The 23,810-nt window shown below is 39.6% G+C and overlaps 1 protein-coding gene across 1 annotated transcript in view; it reads left to right on the plus strand.

Annotated features, from left to right (window-relative positions):
* LOC307027956 (uncharacterized protein) overlaps positions 1-23,810 on the plus strand; it is a gene marked incomplete at its 5' end in the record, with an annotated part of 181,547 nt that overhangs the window by 58,566 nt on the left and 99,171 nt on the right. The window contains 4 exon segments of the mRNA XM_079662650.1: positions 6,264-6,417; positions 10,641-10,789; positions 13,835-14,006; positions 20,321-20,504. Coding sequence (XP_079518776.1) covers positions 6,264-6,417; positions 10,641-10,789; positions 13,835-14,006; positions 20,321-20,504 — 659 coding nt within the window.

Genomic DNA, 23,810 nt, shown 5'->3' on the forward strand with positions numbered 1-23,810 from the left:
TACTGATATACACCTGAAAATCAGCAGGAGAGGACTCTTTAAAGTAGAGACACTACATACTGATATACACCTGAATATCAGCAGGAGAGGACTCTTTAAAGTAGAGACACTACATACTGATATACACCTGAACATCAGCAGGAGAGGACTCTTTAAAGTAGAGACACTACATACTGATATGAACCTGAACATCAGCAGGAGAGGACTCTTTAAAGTAGAGACACTACATACTGATATACACCTGAACATCAACAGGAAAGGACTCTTTAAAGTAGAGACACTACATACTGATATACACCTGAACATCAGCAGGAGAGGACTCTTTAAAGTAGAGACACTACATACTGATATACACCTGAACATCAGCAGGAGAGGACTCTTTAAAGTGGAGACACTACATACTGATATACACCTGAGTATCAGCAGGAGAGGACTCTTTAAAGTAGAGACACTACATACTGATATACACCTGAACATCAGCAGGAGATGAGTCTTTAAAGTAGAGACACTACATACTGATATACACCTGAACATCAGCAGGAGAGGACTCTTTAAAGTGGAGACACTACATACTGATATACACCTGAGTATCAGCAGGAGAGGACTCTTTAAAGTAGAGACACTACATACTGATATACACCTGAACATCAGCAGGAGATGAGTCTTTAAAGTAGAGACACTACATACTGATATACACCTGAACATCAGCAGGAGAGGACTCTTTAAAGTAGAGACACTAAAAGCTTTAACTGGACAGGCGTTCATGTTGGAGAAAAGATGGCAGCACTGGGAAGATGAAGTGGGATGACATTCTCTCTTATCCCTCAACGAGCTGGAGTCCCTCCCCTCATTTTGAACAAGATCTCTATTTTCTCCTCCTCCTCCTCAGACTGTCCTCAGATTACACCAGTGCCCACAACAACAATCCATTCAGCCACAACACAGTCAATTGTCTTTCAGAAAAAGCACACAATGCACAATGGAGTCTGCTTCAATGTGTCTTACATTGGAATGAGTTTTGCATTCACACAATACAGCTGAGGAACAGATGTAAATATACACTGATTGAGTGTCAGTGGTTTTTAGGAACCCTAATTGTTTCTTAGCTTGAAAAGCCTCAGACCCATTTTGCTATACCTGACCATTTTATTGTTTTTTGCAATCAGAAATAGAATCAGAAATACTTTGTTTATCCCATGGGACAATTGGGTTTTGCTTAATTTTAGAATACAAAATAAATAATATATGAACAACATTGGAATTTAAAACACAAATGTAAAATAATATATGATGAAAATATGTATTTAAACAAGAGAAGTTAAAGTAAAAATGTGAAATAGAAAAGATAATATAAATTATATCAAACAACATTTATACAAACAGGATTGGCTTGATTTGATTAGAATTAAGTGAAATCAAAATATGTATACAAGCATTAGAAATAGAAGAATAAATATGTGAACATCAGGATATTTCAATATTCAGTTAACAATGATAAGGCTGGAAAACTCCAAATGAACCGAGACACACGTCTTCCTACCTTACCTGCAGCATGAGAATTATAGACTTAAAAAACAAACTAACGCTGACTTTTTAATGTTTTACCTGACGAGTTTTAAACGACAATCCCGTAATAGCGCTAAAAATGCTTCTGTCATCTACTTCCATGATATTTTGTAAAACATATTACTCATGTAAACATTTGAAATAAAAGGAAAAGTCAAATGTAATGTACAAATGTTTACATAAACATATGAAGTTAATGCTATGATGTGAAATGAATGCAAAAATAGTATCACAATATTTATGTAAACCTAGGAATTTAATGTAAAAATTCTTCATATAATTATATAAATAAGAGAAGTTAAAATATAAATGTGAAATACAAGGATAAAATAAAGAAATACAAATATTTACATAAACACTATAAACAATAAAATACCAGCTCACTAAAACACAACCGCTCAACACAACCGCTCAAATCCTAAAATATCAAATCCTACATTCACTTTTTTAATTGTAATTTTCAAGCAAGTTTAAGCATAAGTGTAGAAAAAAAAAAAACCCTGCAAGTTGCTCTTTAAAGGCCCGGTGTGTGTGTGTGTGTGATTTTGGCCATCGATAGATGTCTGGCCGTCGATGAGCGTCCTGTCGCCCTACTCAGATTGGTGTGTCCCGCACCGTCGTGTCTTTTCTGCCTTGCCGACACTTTCCGCCGCCGATTCAGCATGTTGAATCGGTAGGCTGTCGGTAAAAGGCAGTCGGCAAACGAAATCAACTGATTGGCTGTTCAGCTTAGCGAATCAGTGCATGAGAAGCGAAACGGAAGTGAGGGACCCAATCAAACGATTAAGAAGGCAAATGTGAGATTTCATTTAACTCCAGCTCTCGACTCAGGTTGGGGAAAGCCCCGTGAGCTTCTCGCTGTAGAGTGAAAGTGGAACACGCTATTTGTTGTTTGTTTGTATCAGGCAGTCTGTTCTTCTTCTCTCGGTTATCACGCAGTCTGTCTTCCGGTTGTTGCTTCTTTTGAATGACGAATACACACTACCGCCGCCTGCTGGTAAGGAGAGTTATTGCCACTCACGCATGCGCAGTCTTTGCGGTGTGTTCCAGTGTGACTGTTGGCCAAGACGCAGGAGACGTGAGGAGACATAACAGTCGGGTCCGTCGGGGCGTGTCCTTTGGTGTCAGTTTGGTTTGTAGGGGCCTTAAGACCTTTGTGTACAAATGTGAAATATAATCAAATATAAAAACTAAATGAGTTATAGGACAAATGTACGCACGCAGTGGTTAGAGCGTTGGTCATCAGATCAAGGGGCGTTGGTGAACTCCAGTTCGAATCCCGCCTCGGCCGCCACTGCGTCAGGCCGTTGTGTCCTTGGGCAAGACACTTTACCCGCATTTGCTCCTGTGGGTAATGTCCACAGTAATGACATGTCTAATATGTGTAATGTGTATTTGTAAAGCGCTTTGAGCACCTGTGAAAGCGCTCTAATAAAAAATGTAATCCATTATTATTATTATTATTAACCAATAAATACAAAAGTACATATGAGAATCAGGATATTTCAATATGCAGTTAACAATGATAAGGCTGGAAAGTTAACAGAGACACACATCTTCCTGTCTTACCTGCAGCATGAGATTTATTGACTTAAAAAACGAACTAACGCTGAATTGTTCATGTTTTACGTGTTCATGTTAAACAAGAGCCAAAAATGCTTCTGTTATCTTCTTCCATGATATTTCTGGTGTAAAGTTGGCCGGGGCTCCAGGACTTTAATCGGCCCAGATCCAGTCAGAGCAGCTGCTCATGTTGCCCACACAGGTCGTGCACAGCTTGTTTATGTAATAATAATACTTCACGCCTGTATATCAATATCAAACCTTGTTATCTTGAATTCTTGAGCTAAAACGTTTCCTCTCATGGCACCAAGAGAAGGAAGCATTTTAAAAAGGCCCTGTCAGGCTTTTTGGGGTGTTCTCTTTCCTGCAGTGTGTTCTGTAGGTTTTAGTGCATGTTAATGGTCTGCAAGCCTAAAAGTGTAGAATGGGCGCTGTGTTTTAAGAAGTGTGAAACTGCTGTATATAAATACAAAAAAATAGATTACAAATTCTCCCCTAAACTCGTCTGCAATACGCATGTGATTTTCTTTTGTTAAATGAGGGCCCCTTTATCGTTACTTTCCTAATTCACCGCTTAAAAAAAAATATATATATTTATTTATGCAACAAAACCTTTCGTTTTCTTCAAGAATTCACGGTAAAACCGGAAGACTAATTGACAAATAATGCTTCTTGGGATGAGATGTTTCTTTTAAATAGTAGGGTTTTAGATCAAAAGCACTGATACAGGAGGTGTGTATCACGTTACGCGTCCTCCTTCTCTTCTGCGCTCTCTCCTCAGCACAAAGTCGAGCTGCTGTTTGTTTGTTCATGATGTGATGAGCAGCTTTTCAAATCAATAAATCACTACTCTGTTATCTTTAAGGCTTTTTTGTAAGGAGTGTTCTGGCAGACTCCACATCAAGTTTTACACCGTGGTATTATTAAAATTTGGCATCCGGATATCCAGAGGGAATGGATTGTAGCTCACATCTGGATACAGAAGTGGTTTTAAATGAATCTAAAGTGGCCGTCCGGGGTTCCATTTTTTATATTCAGGTTACATTTGCTCTCAGATAAGAGGGGTAAGATTAGGATTTGTTCTTGTTGCTTCAGTTTTTTGTGCTATCCAGACACTACCTAGGCCAGTGGTTCTCAACTGGTGGTTCGCGGACCCGTTTCGAGTGGGATGTGTGAGGGAAGAAAAAGACCCGCTGTGCAGGCAGTAGGCGTTGGACTGGAAGTACCAGAGACCATAAATGGTTTTGAAAACGTCTGTCACGTAATAATAATAATAAATGGGATTTATATAGCGCTTTTCTAGACCCAAAGAAGCTTTACATTATGAGTAAGGTCGACAAACAAAACAAGAACAAAAACACAAACAAAACAAAAACAGAAAAGCAGTCAGGAGGATGTTGGGTCAGAGGGGGGAGGGGCGGGTTTAAGGATCAGCAGAGTTGAAGAGGTGGGTTTTGAGACGGGACTGGAACAGGGTGAGGGAATCAGACTCACGGAGGTCTTGGGGGAGGGAGTTCCAGAGCTTCGGGGCTGCGTAGTGATCCTCCTCTCAATAAAACATCTTTGCTGATGTTTTTTTTAGTCTTCTGGCCAATCAGAATCAAGATTGTTGCCGGAAGTCCCTACGGAGAATAACTTTGCGGTAGAACAATTATTTATACTTCCATGTGTACAACTTCAGATAGAAATGAACAGATAATTAAATATGACCCCCGGTTTGATGATTGACAGGTCACAGAACAATGGGGGCTATCTACCCTTACCCACAATTTAAACTATTTGACACAGACACTCTCCTCTTTACTCTTCTCTCTGTGTGGAGCAGAAGGTTCAGCTGTCAGAACAAAGTGAAAAACAAACAATGGCATAACATATTATTAATATGTCAGGTACTAATACATTTATTTATTTTCTTCTCAAAGTGTACCAGAATGCGTAGTTTATATGTTAGTATTTCTAAAAATCTTTTTATGTGATACAGTTCAGCTTTGATTCCATCATCTCATTAAACCTTTTTTGAAAGCATACTTTAGTTCTGTGAAGGGATATAAGGGATATATGCACTGCACTTCACTTTAATTAATATTGTTTGCTGAAAAGCGTATATATTACAGCACGATTCTTTGTTGAATAGATTTGAGTGGTTCAAAATGTTGCGTCCCGATTTAATGACAAAGTAAAAAGTGGGTCCCGAGGCCTGACCAGAGAACCACTGCTCTAGGCTGTATTCAATTATGCATTTGTGTTATTGAGCTTTCCCTTTGCACAGTGGACACACGCCTCCCTGGCTGGCTCTAAATGTGCCTCGTCTAAATGTGCCTTGTTAATGGCTGCTTGAAGTTTGTCTTGATTAAAAAATGTGCTTCCATAGCAGAAAAACACACATTATTCCACATATATTAGTATTTTATATTTGCAAATCCATCGATGAAGAGGTAGGATGCATGGATATTGTGAGAAATAAGGAGCAACACATGGCAGAATAGTCCGTTTGAATCAGATTCAGAAAGTCTTTATTGTCCATATAATCGTGCATATCAACGTTTTTGCAGGTTTTCCTAATTTCTCAACAACACATAGATAAAAGCAGTGTTGATAACAGCATTAGCAGCAAAGCTAATTCTGTATGGAAGCCAGTAGTTACATTTACAAAAATGTAAATGTAAAGATATAAAATGTACATAATTGGATAGTTATAAAAATATAAATTAATCTTTGTGTGTGTGTGTGTGTGTGTGTGTGTGTGTGTGTGTGTGTGTGTGTGTGTGTGTGTGTGTGTGTGTGTGTGTGTGTGTGTGTGTGTGTGTGTGTGTGTGTGTGTGTGTGTGTGTGTGTGTGTGTGTGTGTGTGTGTGTGTGTGTGTGTGTGTGTGTGTGTGTGTGTGTGTGTGTGTGTGTGTGTGTGTGTGTGTGTGTGTGTGTGTGTGTGTGTGTGTGTGTGTGTGTGTGTGTGTGTGTGTGTGTGTGTGTGTGTGTGTGTGTGTGTATATTATAAAGTCTTGGTCAGGCAGAGAGGGAGCCACCTGTGTCTGCAAGAGCCGCCATCTTAATAATATATACAAACTTATATTTCTCTAAACATCTTTTCTAAGTTTCTGCCTTTCTTTTCCATTTCCCCCCTCCTTCTCTCTGCAGGGTCGTTGTGTCATCACGGTCCAGCTCGCTGATGAAGAGCTGGCTGAGGATGAGGATGGCGTGGATTACTTCCTGCTGTTCGCTGGCAGCACACAGAGACACTTGACCAGCACCCTAAGGAGCAGCCATGACACCCTGCAGGCGCTGTGTCCCGGTAAGCTGACCCACCCAAAACGCCTGAAGCTCCCTGTCACGGTCTTATATTTACACATATATGTGTTAAGAAACTAAGTTTATATGGCCTGCGCTCCCAAGATTTTATTCAGATGCTGGTTCTTAAAGTGAGAACAGAACTGGGTAAAGAAGCTTTTAAATATACTGCCCCTTATGTTTGGAATAAAGTACAGAAGGAGCTGAAACTGTCAGATTTGGAATTCAAGTCCATCTTAAAGGAACCATTGGTCGATGTGAGTGCTCGTATATCCCGTAATTGAAGTTGTTTTAAAATTGTGCCAGTTTGAATGTTTTACAATAGTTTCTTTTATTTGCATATTGACCGGTTTATGTGCCATTTCATTTGTGTTTTACAGCTGTATTCGTCTGCCTGTATTGTTTTGTGTTCATTTGTTGTCACTTTGTTCATGCTGTCCTCTTGGCCAGGTCGCTCTTGAAAAATTGATTTGAATCTCAATGACACTTTTACCTGGTTAAGTAAAGAATATATAAATGACTCCCAATGCACCTGTGGGAAAGCAGCTCCACCTACAGTGATGGAGGCATGATGAATCTGTTTTCAATCCTCCTGTCAGGCATCAGTGAAAGAAATGTCTGGTCTGAGGATAGAAAGATGTCTGAAAGGTTTTCTTATCCATATGAATAATATCAACTTAAGGTTTTAATGGCAACAAAACAGAAAGACTTTTAAACTGCAACGTTTCTAATGTATATTTATGAATTGTATACAGAAGAGGATTGGGGCCAGGTATCAAATATGTGTTGAGGTCTGACCACGAGTGAATGTGTTTTTAAAGTTCTGAGATTAAAGTCTGAACTCGAATAGTCTTGTAAATTCAGAATGTAATCACTTTCCTGTAATGCAGCCTGTAAAACCAGTACAATACAATCAATAAAATCTAAGACAATATTGAGTCTCATATCACAACCTGGGGGCAAATGTGTCAAAAGAAGTTAAAAGAAAGTAAATATATTCTTAAAAAGCCCCAAAATAAAAACGGCAACAACTGCTTTAGTTGTTAATTCTCCATAGCCATTATGTGCTATAGCTCGAACGAACATTACGGGGTGCCAAAATATATTAAAAAGAAAAAAATGTATGTTGAGGAAGGTGGTGGTGTAATTCTTCTTCCCATCCCACAGAAAGCATAGGGCAGTCAGGAGTTATTATAGCGGTGTAAGAAAGTCGAAAGTGATAAATCATTAATCATCCACCTCCACTGGCCTGGCTTTAAAACTAATGTTGTGTGTTGGAGAGAAATCACCTCGTTTTACTTTTTATGGAGCCCGGCTCGTTCATCATCTCTCCTCTTGGAGCTCATCCCATTTATTCTATACTTGCCACATTTAAAATGTTTAGAAGCAGAAGTCGGAGATGCTTCCTGTGAGATGAATAAGCAGCAACAGTGAGTAAATGGGTCGTAGAAATACAGAATACTTTAGATTTAAATGCATTAAATATAAGCTACAGCACGGTCACATGACTTCACGTCACCACCGCTAAGCTAAAGGTGGCTAATGTTGGGCTTTAAAGGAACTACAGCACGATCACATGACTTCACGTCACCACCGCTAAGGTAAAGGCGGCTAATGTTGGGCTATAAAGGAACTACAGCACGGTCACATGACTTCACGTCACCACCGCTAAGCTAAAGGACACTAATGATGGGCTATAAAGGAACTACAGCACGGTCACATGACTTCACCTCACCACCGCTAAGCTAAAGGTGGCTAATGATGGGCTATAAAGGAACTACAGCACGGTCACATGACTTCACGTCACCACCGCTAAGCTAAAGGTGGCTAATGTTGGGCTATAAAGGAACTACAGCACGGTCACATGACTTCACGTCACCACCGCTAAGCTAAAGGTGGCTAATGTTGGGCTATAAAGGAACTACAGCACGGTCACAGGACTTCACGTCACCATCAACCGTTTTGAATTCACCAGTGTGGGATTTACTGACATATTTTATGTCTTGGAACAAAACTTAAACATCTCTTCACAGACCTTAATTCATGCTCACAACCACAAAAACACAATCAAAAACCAATTGACTTCCAGACCAGGGAACAGGAAGTGCTAAAATGCCGACTCATTTCCGAGTTTAGGAATCATCCCTGCACCAGTTTGTTAAGTGTCAGGACTTCAGTCGGTAAAAGAGAAGGTGGAACATGTTCAACTTGTTATCTCGTTAAGAGCTCGGCTGAATTACAGCCATCAGAGGAGGGGAGGGGGGGGTGGGGTGGAGGAGGTGTTGTTCTCCACTCACAGATTAGCTCTGCTCCATCGCTCCCTCCATCAGTCCAGCTCAAGGGGAAACGTCCTGTGACCAGGCACAGGGTCGTGGGATACAATTACCAAATGGCATGGGAAAAATGGCTTCAGATGCACCAAAACACTACTTTGGGTTGGCCATTGAGCAAGGCATTTGAATCTTAGAGGCACATTTGCTAATTTTCAGGATCATACTTGACATTTTGGGTTTCTACAAGAAGAGTCCTAACCTTTACACTGTACATTTTACATGTATATTCTATTTAATATTCCATGCCTCACATACTTATCAATACTTGCTTTATATTTTGTTACTGTAAATGTGTAATTCAACATGTATATTTTCTACTTTCTGGCGTTTATTTCTAGTCTTCGAATTGATTATCTTATCTTAACCCTGGCTTCATGGTTTCCCAAAGAAATATAGTTCAATCTTGCAAAGGTAGTTATAGTAGCCTTGGGTTGAGGTATTCAGATGGGGTGTCAAATATCTAATGAACCTGCAAAATATATTGAGAAAAGTGTTTTACAAACTACAGTATATGCTAAATATAACCTTAAAGTAACCTTTCTAGCACAAAACACATTTTAAACTCATGGAAGATGTATATACACATACGGACTGATACTATAGATTAAAGCCAATTGATTTGTTTAAATCTACAATCTAATATTTAATATTCAATCCCTCACATATTTATATATATTTATTACATGGCTTAGTTGAATACTCGATTCTGATTTGTCAATTCAGAACACGTGACACGTTGTTAATACCGAACAGACAGACCGCTGTCAAGGACTTATTGACCGTTGTTAGGACGCTCACATCTGCAGAAAGAAGTCCGTTCGATTTAACTGTATACAGTCTGGCCGACGACAAGACAAGAGCGACAAGAAAGCAGCGGAGAAGTAACGGGCAGAAATCCTCCTTTTTACGCAGCGGTCCAGACATAGACATCAAACGGCGACACATATTCAGTTGTCAGTTACTTTGGCATTAAGGCAGGGATATCTAGATACTTTCCAAGGTTTGACATAATGAATTGTGCTACTTTTAAAGCAAGGAGCGATGTTTTCAAATCTGTAATCAAAAACGCTATCGAAGCAGTTCCTGCCGTTGCTACGTTAGTTCAAACAGTAACAACGGACTATTTTTCCTAGCGGATGCATGTCAATTTAAATCAATACATACAACTATTTTTTAAATCAATAAAATCATTTTCTAAATCCATAAAAGCATTTCAATTAATAGTGGGAGTCATAACGTTACTTTGTTGAGAATGTGGCCATGTAATAAGCGGGATAATGTGCAGCGACTTGGTCATTATGGGGAAAAGAACACCTTCATGCCGATCTAGATCCCTCCGCTTCGCGTCGGGCTCCTGATCAGCCTGTCGGTGTTATTTTCCTCATAATGACCGCGTCGCAGCACATGATCCCTTACATAATATCTTGCTTTATATTTTGTTACTGTACATTTGTATATTTTTTACTTTTTTTTAATGCTATTTTATTTCTATAAAATAAGATAAGATTTTATTAATCCCGAAGGAAATTGTTCTCTATTGAGATGATTACTTTTTGGAATGTTTATTTATAGTCTTTTACATTCTCTAATTCCATGTCTTTTTATGCTGCTGCAACACAAACATTCCCCAAATTGGCTTCAGTAAATTACTTCTTATCTTATCTTTAAAGTCAAAAGTCAACTTTATTGTCAATCTTTCAGTTTGTGTGTACAGACAGATAGATCGCAATACCGTTTCCCAAAATCCCGAATACAAAAATACAAATATATATAAAAATGTGTATAAATATGTATAAAAAGAGTATATATTAGTATATTCTCCATGCTCAAACACCTCCTCCCAGTCTTTTTTCTCACCCTGTCTTGTTGTGTCCCCCCTTTTGTTGTCTCTTAGCCCACGACTGCTGCGAGGCGGTGTTTGTCACCCTGTGTTCAGCGAGCCGCGGCCCCCCCGAGGATCTGAACCCGTGTCATGTGACTCCGCTGGGCGAGCATCGATTCAGCTTCGTCCAGGATTTGGCTTTTGACATGGCTCAGTTCCTGGTGAGCATAAAGACCGAATCATTTCCAATGGAGCTGAAAAATAAGTCTCAAAGTCAACTTTATTGGCAATCTTTCAGTTTGTGTGAACAGACCATAGACTGTATATATAAGGTACAGACAGAGAGATCGAAATACTGTTTCCCACAATCCTGAATACAAATATATATAAAAATATGTATACAAATATGTTTATATCTCAATAGCAATCTTTATTTATTTATATAGCACATTTAAAACAACCTCAGTTGACCAAAAATGCTGTACAGGCAGTAAATACAATATATAATAACACAATGGGAATAAAAAACAATAATTAAAAACATGATAAGAAGCACAATAACTAGAAACATATAAAAACACATGCAAATGGAAACATTTGATGTTCAACTACATGTAATATTAAAAGCCAGTGCAAAGAGGCGAGTATACCTATACACCTATATATACACAATCAACAGACACATGTATATATATGCACACATTAAGACATAAATAAAGACCCAACAATCAATATATACAAAATAACAGTCACTTCAAAATCTTTGGGAAATGTACCGTAATTTCCGGACTCTAAGGCGCACCTGAATATAAGCCGCAGCAGCTAAATTGAATGATGTGTACATGTATAAGCCGCACTGGACTATAAGCCGCAGGTGTTTTAATGTTTAATTACCATATGTAAGGGTTCGTGCACAGAGGGGATTGTCGGGAAAGAGATGGCTGTTTGAGGAAGCTCCCATTTATTAACATTTCAACAAACAAGTTGCATATTTGCATAACGTATTCAAGTGTTAGCATTTAGTGCAATAGTAGCTACAGAACATGTGCTGTGTAAACTGTACTGTATCACATAGCGTTTCAGACACACAAACTTTTCAACTTTCAAACTTAAACGGTGCGCTCCCAGCGCACGTACCGGCAGTGATCTACAGCAGTGGTTTTCAACCAGTGGTCCGGGGACAAACTGTCTCGCTCTCGTAACGTCTGTCTGTCTTGCTCTCGTTCTGTCTCTCGTACCACTCTCGGTTCCACTTTTACTTTTGCGCGCTACTTGTCTCACTCTTTTCCGGCCTCCAGCTTTTCCTGCTGGAGGCCGCCGCTTAGAGGTGGGGGGCGCGGACCGGCCATAGAGCCCATAGAGTTAAAGGTGGTGGACTGTAACCTGTAAAATCCATAGATTTAGGAGGTCCCCTAGTGGCCGTTAGCTGTAACAATCCATAGATTAGCCGCACCGTTATATAAGCCGCAGCGTCGAAAAATGGGAAAAAAGGCGCGGCTTATAGTCCGAAAATTACGGTACATTAGTGAAACACTGTCCATAGCAGCGTAACAAATGTCTGATGCTGGATTTGAGTGTTAAAGTCCAGTGGGGGCAGATCATAATAATAATAATAATAATAATAATAATAATAACTGCACAGACTGAGGCTTGTCGCAGAAAACAGCAATGTGGGAAAAGTGACAGAGACAGAAGACGGCCGTGTTTCTGTTCCCTCTCTGACGAGCCTTGATGTTTCGCAGTCCTCTGTGTTCAATTAGTGAATTCTTCTCAGCGTGATTTATCATCCCGGGGAAATGTAATATACAATATGCTCTGCCAAGGAGGAGGAAGAGATAACGTGACTGTCTGAAAATTACCCTTATTTTAAGGATAAGACTTTGAGTTATATGCTCATGGTTGTCACATCTAGCCTCGACTGCAACAATGAAACACCTGAGCACACACTTCAGATTTAAACAAGCAGAACTCAAAGCTGAGCTGACAGGAAACGTTTAGTTTAATACACAAAGTTAACACATATAGGTTCACCTGCTGAATTAACAACAGAAGAAATGAACCAAAGAAAGTGGTAGACCTGTAGACCTGTAGATCTGTAAACCTGTAGACCTGTAGATCTGTAGATCTGTAGACCTGTAGACCTGTAGACCTGTAGACCTGTAGATCTGTAGACCTGTAGACCTGTAGACCTGTAGATCTGTAGACCTGTAGACCTGTAGACCCGTAGACCCGTAGACCCGTAGACCCGTAGACCTGTAGACCTGTAGACCTGTAGACCTGTAGACTTGTAGACCTGTAAACCTGTAGACCTGTAGACTTGTAGACCTGTAGACCTGTTATTATTAGAGTAGAACTCCCAATTCTGGGCATAATGTTTTTAATGTCTTAAAGCTCACCTGCTGTATCATGCAAAATCCACTTCTTCGTGTCTCTTCTACATCAACATGTGTCCCCTCTTCTTCATGTCTCCTCTACATCAACATGTGTCCCCTCTTCTTCATGTCTCTTCTACATCAACGTGTGTCCCCTCTTCTCCATGTCTCTTCTACATCAACATGTGTCCCCTCTTCTCCATGTCTCTTCTACATCAACGTGTGTCCCCTCTTCTCCATGTCTCTTCTACATCAACATGTGTCCCCTCTTCTTCATGTCTCTTCTACATCCACATGTGTCCCCTCTTCTTCATGTCTCTTCTACATCAACATGTGTCCCCTCTTCTTCATGTCTCTTCTACATCAACATGTGTCCCCTCTGTGGAAAGAGACTCTGAAAGTTTCACGAACAAAGATTCTCTCTCTTTTTGATCCATTTCTATAAAAACCTGTCTGAAAATGAGCTGATCAGATTTTGGCCACTTTATGATGTCATAACAATGTTTTGTCTTGTGTAACCATTAGCCAATCAGCAACCAAGGTACCCCCCCCCCCCCCCTTATCACCTGAATCTCCTCCTAGAGCACCATTGAGTTCTTTGTAACCAAATCTCTCTCAGAGGGGCGTGGGGAGGGGCTCCTTATTTTCATCAAAAGTAACAGACAGAGAATCAGCACTTTGGAAACAGGGCTGAAACAGAGGGGATTATGGGTAATGCTGCAATGATCTGTTTGGTGTTTCAGCCAATCAGAGACAGGTTCTGTATATATCTGAGACCTGTAATATATTGATGAAAAACAGTATGATAGGGGACCTTTTTAAAGTGAGTGCTTTAGGGGAAAATGCCTTCCCCCCCTCCTCAGTTAAACTCATGTTTCTGTCCCCCTCCCCCAGGTGAGCACCGCGGGGCGCTCTGACGGCCTCGATGGCGCTCTGCTGCTGGACGAGTGTCAGATTCCCCTGCAGGAGTGTGAGCGTCTGGACGAGAGCCTGGAGCTGGCTCTGCACCACCTGCTCCTGCCGCCAGGGTGGAGCTTACTGGGCAACAAACTCTCCCACAGCACTGGTGAGCTTCTGGCACCATGTCATTCACTCACACAGGAACACGTCCACGAGTCAGACCGAGTGTTAGACATGGCGGCAAATTATAGTTCAGGGCATAATGACACTCATGGCACCTCTCTGTGTGGGTTTGTCACATGCTGTGTGATTGTTGTTGTGTCAGCATTTCCAAGATGTTATTGTCCTGGATAAATGGGATACATCTGGTCTAATATTATTAACATTATATATGTTTTTTGAAGATGAAAACACACCTAATTAAATTGTATTTCAGTTTTTTTTTAAATCTTATATCAACATTTTATTGATAATTAGGCATTTTATCATCAGCACTTTTTTGTATTGACCAATTAGTGCATACTCATAGAGTGTCGTATAGACAAACTAACAAATAAAAAATCTACATTAGGTAGGTAGGTTAGGAAGGTATGAAGGAAGTAAGGAAGAAAGGAAACAAGGGAGGAAGTAGATAGGTAGGGACGGAAGGAATTTAGGAAGACATTTTGGATGGTAGTTGGTAAGTAAGGAAGTAAACAAGGTCTCATGTCTGCAGACAGCACTTTGGGTTCTGAGAAACAGCGATCCCAGTGCAAACAAACAAACATTTTTATTAAAAATAAAGTGTATTTAAAGCAATTTTCTCAAACCAGTGAGTCCGCCGACTTTAATCAGTTAAAGGAATCCAAAGGATCTGATGTGGTGACGAACTCTGCGGGTAATTGCTCTCTGGGAAGCAGCACGAACAAGCCTTTAGGGAGTCGTTACTGCTGCCTCTGCCTCTGGCTTCCGTAAAGATAACATCTCACGGTTTAACTTAGACTTGGATATTGCATCGAACCAACAAAACCAGCAGGATTTCCCCCAAAAGACATGAAAACCGAGCAGGTCTGCAGTTAAAAGTGGAAGCTCTCACACTGCTTAACATGTTTTATTCATCGTTTGTTTGGAGCCTGAAAGGGAAAGTCGTCAAAACAAGTTTTCATTAAATGACCTCCCTGCCGATTAGATCTGCCCGGTACTGTTGTGAAAAGGGTTTTCACACACACACACACACACACACACACACACACACACACACACACACACACACACACACACACACACACACACACACACACACACACACACACACACACACACACACACACACACACACACACACACACACACACACACACACACACACACACACACACACACACACACACACACACAGAGTCAGTTGTCATGTTGGTGATGTGGAAGGCGGCCTCCTGCAGCAGCGGTGATTGATGTGAGCTCTAATAGGCTCTGCCTCTCGATGTGTCACCACTTCAACACAAGACGTTGTGTGGCAGAGCTTCGGGGAGGGGAGGGGGGTGAGACGCTGCGCTCCATTTATCAGATCGGTCGGATGATGGATGGCGGAGGACTATAGGTGGAGGTGGCGGTGGTTTATCTCCATCATCCCTCACAATGTGGACACGCTGCAAATTACTTCATCTGGAACCAGCATGTCAATGGAACGAGTGGAACAACAAAATAATAATAATGAAACATGAGAATTATTATACTATGCAAACTCAAGAAGTGTCAAATGGACAAACAAAAATAATATTTAAACAAATGATCTGTTTAATTACACATCTGAAAAAGGGGTGGGAAGAAGGGTACACTTATTTAATCCCACCCCTTCTCCCAAAAACTCAATTATTGACATACTGTATACATATATGTTTTTCTTCTTAAAAAAATACGTTTTTTATTGAAAAACAAACAAACAAAAACATTAAAACAACATATAAATAAACAAACAAAAACGCTTTAAATGGTAATCAACAAAAGATAAAATGACATACAAATAAATAAACCGTAAACACCAAGTTATGATTAAACAATTTCATCCCTGTACCAAAATATAAAAGTAACCTGATTACTTTTGGATTACCTCAATATCAAAATATGCAGCGTTAATAAAATAGAGAATAGAAATATCAATTAGATGTTTTTACTGAAGTGCATTATGTAAGACAACAGAACAATGAGACCGTAGGGAAGAAGATTAAGTCTTTTTTATTGAACTCTAAGGGAATACAGCTACTTTTTGTTGTACCCTGATTAGTTGATCCTGTTACCTGTAATGTGTTACTGCTCAAACCTGCTGCTAATGAACTGGTGTTCAATCACTGTGTGAAATAATCTGTTATTTCTCATTACTATCCTGATAGACTAATTGATCTGCAGTCTCAAACCAATACGAACTGTAAAATCCGTTTAACTTTAATGTCCCAATTATTTACAAAATAAGACCCACTTAGCTTTAACGTTTGACTTAACTTCCATTTCCTCAAAGTCTAAATAAACCTGCATTTCTTTCTAATTTTCAGCAGGGTAATTAAAAAAACACCGCAAATCACGTTTGATTGTGTACAAAAGTAATCCTGCTTCAAACAGGATTTATTCCCCCAGTGAAACATTTTTAACGTATATTTTGTAAATTGATGGTCACATTTAGAGTAAAATAGAATACACCACTTCCCATGAGTGAGCGTCCTAGTGGATTTGAGCCTTTGCAGACCATTGACATGCACACAAACCTATATAACACACTACAGGAGAGGGGAAACCAAAAAAGAGCATACTAGGGTTTAAACTGAATATATTGGGGGATTTATCTGAATAAACATTTAAAGACCCTATCTTGGACTTAAAGGAATCAGCATATTACTACAATTTGTTTTAGTTGCAGCCTACTTTTCACATGTAAGGATTCAAGGAGGAAGGAAACCTTTAATAGATAATGAAAGCAGTTATTTGATCCCAAAGAAAGAAATACCATTTGATAAAGGTAGTGAACAAACTAAGCTATGATGTCTGCCAAAAAGCAGTGGAGCTGTTTCAGTGATTCCTGTTCTGCAGCAAAAAGCTATAACTACATATTTACCCCAGCTGACCCCCACCCGGTGCAACAGCAAAATGTCCCAGATGTAATGGCAGCCACTTTTGAGGAACCACTCATCAAACACAGCAGTAAGGCATTTCCTGCACCTCACATTCCTGTCCCGCCAAGTGGAGCATTTCATTTGACCCATTAGGTTTGATATCCATCGTTCAGGGTGCAGACCTGCTCTCTGTACATGGACTGGAGCCTCTCATCAGCAGACACAACCACTGCATGTTGCTTAATGGTTAGTGTGGTGCTGATAACAGGATAACATTAGCTACAGCATAGTTATTGGCAATGCAGATATTAAAGAATCCCATAATGCTTTTGGGGTTTCTTCCCTTTCCTGTAGTGTGTCATAGAGGTGTGTGTGCATGTAAATGGTCTGCAAAGGCTCAAATCCGAATTCTCCCTCTAGAGGGAAAAAAATAAAGACCTTTCTGAACATTAAAGCATGAGCCACGTTCACACCAAGTACTTTTCCGCACTTAGTGCCCAGCACTTAGTGCCAGCACTTAGTACCAGAACTTAGTACCCCCATAGAACTAAGTACAGATCGCGTTCACACCGGAATAAGCTCCCTGAGGGAAGATTACGCAAATGAAGCCGCTGACGTCACTTTTTCTTCTTCTGCTTTGGGTTTACTGGCAGGCCGCAAACCACTTCACGGCGTATACTGCCACCCGAAGTCCCCGGCCGGAAGTCCCCGGAGTTGGGGACTTCCGAGTAAATCGCCAGAACGCCGACACCTCCTCATCTCCACCGCTCCCATGTTTTCTTTTGTGTTGCCATAAGTTAGTCTCTCTCCGTTTGTGCGCGGGGCTAATGCTAATGCTAATAATGATAATGACAGCAAATACAATGGCGGCTTCACAACACTTTTCAGATGTTTGCAGGGCGTGGTTTGCAATTCGCCCAGCTAATCGAAATTGGTACTTTTTTCTCCTCAGGATAGTCCCACCTCTCTAGCAGGGATTGAAAATGGGAGTTAAAGTTCTCGGAAAAAAGTTCTCTTTTTGGTGTGAATTCAAAATTCCAGGCACTAACGGAACCAAACGGGAAAAGTACGGTTAAAAGTACTCCGGTGTGAACGCACCCATGGAAACATCTCAGTAGACACACATTAGAGGGCCCCTTTAAGTCACAGGCTTCTCCAACAATGCATTATACGTAAAACATATTAAGAAGAAATACATAAACTGGTGCAAGTGACACATTGGGGCAGGTAAAAATGCACGAATAAGTAAAATAGAAGATATTAACCAAATGTAAAATGAAATACCGTACAGTAGAACAAAAATACTGCTTATTGACATCATATATAAATATATGTTCGGATGTATGTGCTAAAAACAAATGAAGGCGAAGAGACTTTACAGAGCTCAGTTTTAGGCATTTTAAAAATGATTTTCAACCAACGAACAAACTCTGCACATGCACAGTAAATCACAGACAAGAGAAATATACATCTGCCTTCAGTATCTGACTGAAAAGCATTTTCCCTGTTTGCTCAAATAAATACCAGCTTTTTGTGCGTGTGGACAGCAGAGGGAAAACAGTGCAGAGGAACAGTGAAACCCAGTCTTTGTCATAACAGTGGAGACACGTGGACTCTGTACTGGCTGTACATGTTTTATCTTTCTCATTCCTGCACTTTCTGCTGTTATAAATAACCGAGAGCAGCTGCAGTCTGAACTGACTCTGCATTAAAACACATCTGGTCCTGAAGCGGAGACGTTTCACACCAACACACCATTTAGAGACCCCTAAAACAACACTTCTCTTATCGTTTATATCACCCGCTTCAACTTAAACGTAATTACTGCATAACATATCTAGACTAGACCTCTGTTAGATTTGTTGTTGACTTCTCTACTTACTTATCCCAAAGGTTTCATTTTAAAACATAAAACATTTTGTGTTGTAACCAAGGTAACGGAGAGTTTATATTGGTGTGTGTGTGTGTGTGTGTGTGTGTGTGTGTGTGTGTGTGTGTGTGTGTGTGTGTGTGTGTGTGTGTGTGTGTGTGTGTGTGTGTGTGTGTGTGTGTGTGTGTGTGTGTGTGTGTGTGTGTGTGTGTGTGTGTGTGTGTGTGTGTGTGTGTGTGTGTGTGTGTGTGTGTGTGTGTGTGTGTGTGTGTGTGTGTGTGTGTGTGTGTGTGTGTGTGTGTGTGTGTGTGTGTGTGTGTGTGTGTGTGTGTGTGTGTGTGTGTGTGTGTGTGTGTGTGTGTGTGTGTGTGTGTGTGTGTGGTGTTATAAGGAGTTTGATAAATGGGGCTAATAATGGACTAAAACAAAAATGGGAGTTTGATAGACATACACAAATTACCATTTTTCAAAACACTGCAGATTGCCATGTTCGTTTTAATCCAAAAATACAGTATTTACGTCCAAGTATGTTGGTTTATTCATTGTTAAGTGTTGCACAAGCTGTTGGTAAAACAAATAAGAAAAAAATAACAAGATGTCTTGAGTCGCAAAGATAGATTCAGGTGCTTTTACCTACAAAAGAATAGTGAAAATAAGAACATTAATTGGTCGTCCACAACAAAAACAGTAAGACAACAGTTAGTTTGGTAACACTTTATATTAAGGTACACTTATTCACCAGCAACTAGTTGTTCATTAACATATTAGAGTCAAACTACTAGCTTATTTGTTATGAACAAGACTTCACTTTAAAATAGGGAATATATTCTGAGTTAGAAAAACAGCATTTTTTGTTATTTTGACACAATTAATACTTATAGTTTCATGTCTTGTTACATAAGAATAGACCATATAGATAGACTATTCTTGTGGTTCTGCTTCCTCATGAGGCCCATATTGAACATATTAAAACCAAAACTCAACAACGTCCTTACAATAAGTAAGCACTAATTAGAGGGTCATTGAGGAAAAACTCATGCATGTTAATGAACAACTAGTTGATAGTGAATATGTGTACCTTAGAATAAAGTGTTTACTTCCAAGTATGTCAAACTTAACTTCATTGTCAAGTGTTACAAAAGCTGTGGGTCAGAAATAACAAGATGTTTTGAGTCACAAAGATACATCTAGATGCTTTTACCTACAAAAAAAATGTTGAAAATGTTTGAAAATGACAAAAATAATTGGTCGTCCACAAAAAAAACAGCAAGATAAAAGTAATTTTTATGTACAGTTTGCTAAATATTAGGCAGAAAGAGATACAGTGGTGTTTGTAAAGGTCTGTGGAGTCACTGTGGACCCTGTTCTGGTTTAATTGGACATCATGTTGCCGGGCTGCAGCAGGCCTGGTATGTCGGATTCTGAACCACAAATCGTGTCGCCTAGACTGCTGCCCTTTCTCCTGTCTCTCTCTTTAATGAGTCTCTACTTTTGTATTTATCTCTGCATTCTTGTCCTCGTCCTCAGACCTGGATCCTCAGGAGACTCTGCTCCACTTCTCCGCTCGTCGGGGTCTTTATCGGGTCACACACTTCCTGCTGCAGCAACCTGGAGCGAGAGAAGCTCTGCGATTGGTCAACAGACAAGGCCACACCCCCTCCGCTGTTGCAGAGCTGAGAGGAAACGAACGCCTCGTCGAGCTCCTCAAACAGTAAGGACTTTCTGTATAACAGGCAGAGGATGCATGTATTTTTGTATATATGATATACATTGATATAACATAGTGGTTTTAAAGTTTAGGCATGTTTAAATATCAAAACATAGGGAAGAAGATATGAGAGATACAACTGTGATTCTACTCTGAGTTTCAGTGGACGTTGCCCTACTTTATGCACTTTCTGTGTTAGTCCAGCAGATATGTGAATGAATTGTGCTTTTGATGATAAGAACATGAACTGTCACTGTTAGAGCGTAACTAAGGAAGATTTGGTGCTATAAGGCCATCGCATATTTGCCCAATGGCGCCATTAGTTGTTATTTTACCAGTAGCTTGGGATCTGGATTCTCGTCACTAATCCTACATTTTCAAGGACAAGAAATGCAGTGGTGCTATTTTTAAAACATGCTATAATGTAGCTAACTTCATGTATCTGGTATTCAGGGAACAAAATACACAGTAAAACCATTAAAATATTTATTATAGTTATACATGTTACATAATATATATGTAATATTACAGGTTTTCAACTAAAGGCAGAGTTAGTTCAGGTCCATTACAGTATATATTATATAACAGTCAAAGGATGTGTACTTTAATATAAAATAGTGGGTTTTAAAGTTTAGGCATGTTTCAAAATCAAAACATGAGAAAAAAGGAGATAATATAAGAGATAAGACTGAATGTACTCTGAGCTTCAGTGGACGTTGCCCTACTTTATGTACACACAGTGTGAAGAGATATGGATTTTTGAAAGATAATGAGTACGTTGTTGTTGTTGCTGGGTGTTTTTTTGTCACGAACAATTTAATGACACACAAACAATGTCAAACTGAGTTGCTGAACTTCAATTCATCTATATTTAATACTGTAATTGTCTTTATTGTCTCTGTTTGCTTTAGTGGATGTGCACTGTCTGGTTTCCACTTAATAATTATATATAAATCTCCACAGGTAATTAAAAAACTAACTTTCTTTAAACTTTATAACCCAGAAACTGAGCATAATAGGGCCCCTTTAATAGATAACGGTCACACGATGATACAAGACCTACTCTAACGAAGTGTAGGCAACAAACAAAAAGTGTCAACAACACACTAGGGCTGTCCCGAATACCATTTTTCGGGCTCCGGATATTCGGTAATAATCAGCAGCGAATATTCGAATATTCGGTGCGGAGAGATTTTTTTTTTTTTTAATACAATTTTTTTTTTTTATAAAAGGTTTCATAACACGCTCCGAATCCGAGACACCTGACAACACGCTGTTAAGCAGAAGCGCAGAAAGAGCATACTATTAGGATTTATATTTATTTATTGTCTCAGTACTCGCAAACATTAAAACTAAATGTGTCCTCTGCATTTGACCCAGCAGCGCCCGGGTACCAAATCTGAAGATACAAAAAACCTATTTCTGTTATAACAACAATACTTTTAATAACTTAGCCGTAACAGTCGGCCTAACAGTGTAACACTTGTTACCGATACAGTAAACAGTATTTAAATAAATGAACAACGAAAAATAAATGAACGAACTGTATGCCAATAATTGCCTTAGCCCCAGATGTTCCCACATTGCTCCTATTATTTTTCACTATTCGGATAAAATAGAGAATTGGATGGGGGGGGGTGGGGGGGTACAGAGACGAGGCATTTGAGTCCTGCAGGGTTACCCCGTTAATATCAGTGTCACGAAAACACATGTTGGCAACTGAAAGACATCCAGTGTTTGGTCTTTTCTGGAAGCATCCTACAGTCTCAACTTAAAGAGGACCACAAACACACTAAACATATAATACCATTTTGAGATTTGGGGATATTTATTTTTTTGTTTAGTGAACTACAGCAATCTGAAAGCCTGTACATTATTTATATCAGACTTTATCAGTAGAAAAATGCAGGAATTGACTTTTTTAATGCAGTATTTTCTGATTTATGGCGCAACACCAAGATATTTCGCTCTGTGCAAACCTTTGACTCTAATATGTCAACAACATGAAACAAGAATATGAACCTGGCTTTATCCAATGTTCAAACTAGAGTTCTACATCCTGACACATCCTTCATCTACACTGTCTCAACTGAAAGAGGACCAGAAACACATTAAAAATATCATAAAATGTGGAGACTTTGGGATATTTATCTCCCATTCTTTTACTTTTCGGGCATTTTACAGACATGTCGTTGATGTCACTGTTTACCAAACTACCACTTTTTCTGATAAATGCATAAAATAATGCAATATATGTTAAATACATGGTTTATACATGTAATTACTGGGGTTCCATTTCTTCTGATTACCTCATTTGGGCGAGCACATTTGCCGCGTGCAAACCTACCTCTTTTGGATTTGGAAAGGTTGGCATGTATGCGTTACTGTTTAAACGGCGGATAAAGCAGCTTCATCGTCGCAACTTGACAACAGCTAAGCTAAGCTAGGCTACTACTCACAGCATCCAGGTGACTTTTCAGAGCTGTTGTGCCACCGTGGTAGGCCAGTTTCTTATCGCATATTTGGCACATATTCTTCTTACCGTCGTCCAATTTAAAATGGTCCCACGCAGCTGAAGTATTCGACATTTTGTGTTCAGGTGTGTGAAACGAGGTGAAACGTGCCGTTTGCGTTCGTGACTGTGAGTGAACGCGATGTCAGGAGCACAGGCTGAGATTGTATATATTTCCGCATTTTAACAGTGCAATTCAAAAGTCTAAATATAGTATAAGAATATGGCAGTTCGCCTTTATTAATAGCATACATTTAGAAAAAAAACAAAAAACGAATATCCGAATAATGAAATTGAAACCCGAATAGTTGGCCAACGAACGAATATTCGAATAGTCGAATATTCGGGTACAGCCCTACAACACACACACTTCTCTGTTGGCAGAAGATTATCTGGAAAGTTAAGTGGCCCAAAGATGTAGACTGCCGATTAATGATCTACCTGCTGCTCTTAGGGGACACTTGTGTGTTGTGTTCAGGGATCCACAATGCCCATAGGTTGTATGGCAGGTAGATCCACTAGGATGATTAACAACCCTATCAAATGTGTATCTTGGAATGTAAAAGGAGTTAATAAGCCAAATAAAAGGCAGAGGGTTATGTCCCACTTCCAACAACTAGAGGTTTACATAGCTTTCTTACAAGAAACTAATTTGTGTAATATCGTGGTTTATGGTCTCAAACTAAACTGGGTTGGTCAAGTGAACTCATTCCAAGTTCAATGCAGAAGCTTGAGGAACAGCCATATTGATTAACTAGAACATCTCTTTCCACTCGAAGGAAATTATTAGTGACCCT

Source organism: Notothenia rossii (assembly GCF_949606895.1).
Source record: "Notothenia rossii genome assembly, chromosome: 2".
NCBI classification, from domain to species: Eukaryota; Metazoa; Chordata; class Actinopteri; order Perciformes; family Nototheniidae; genus Notothenia; species Notothenia rossii.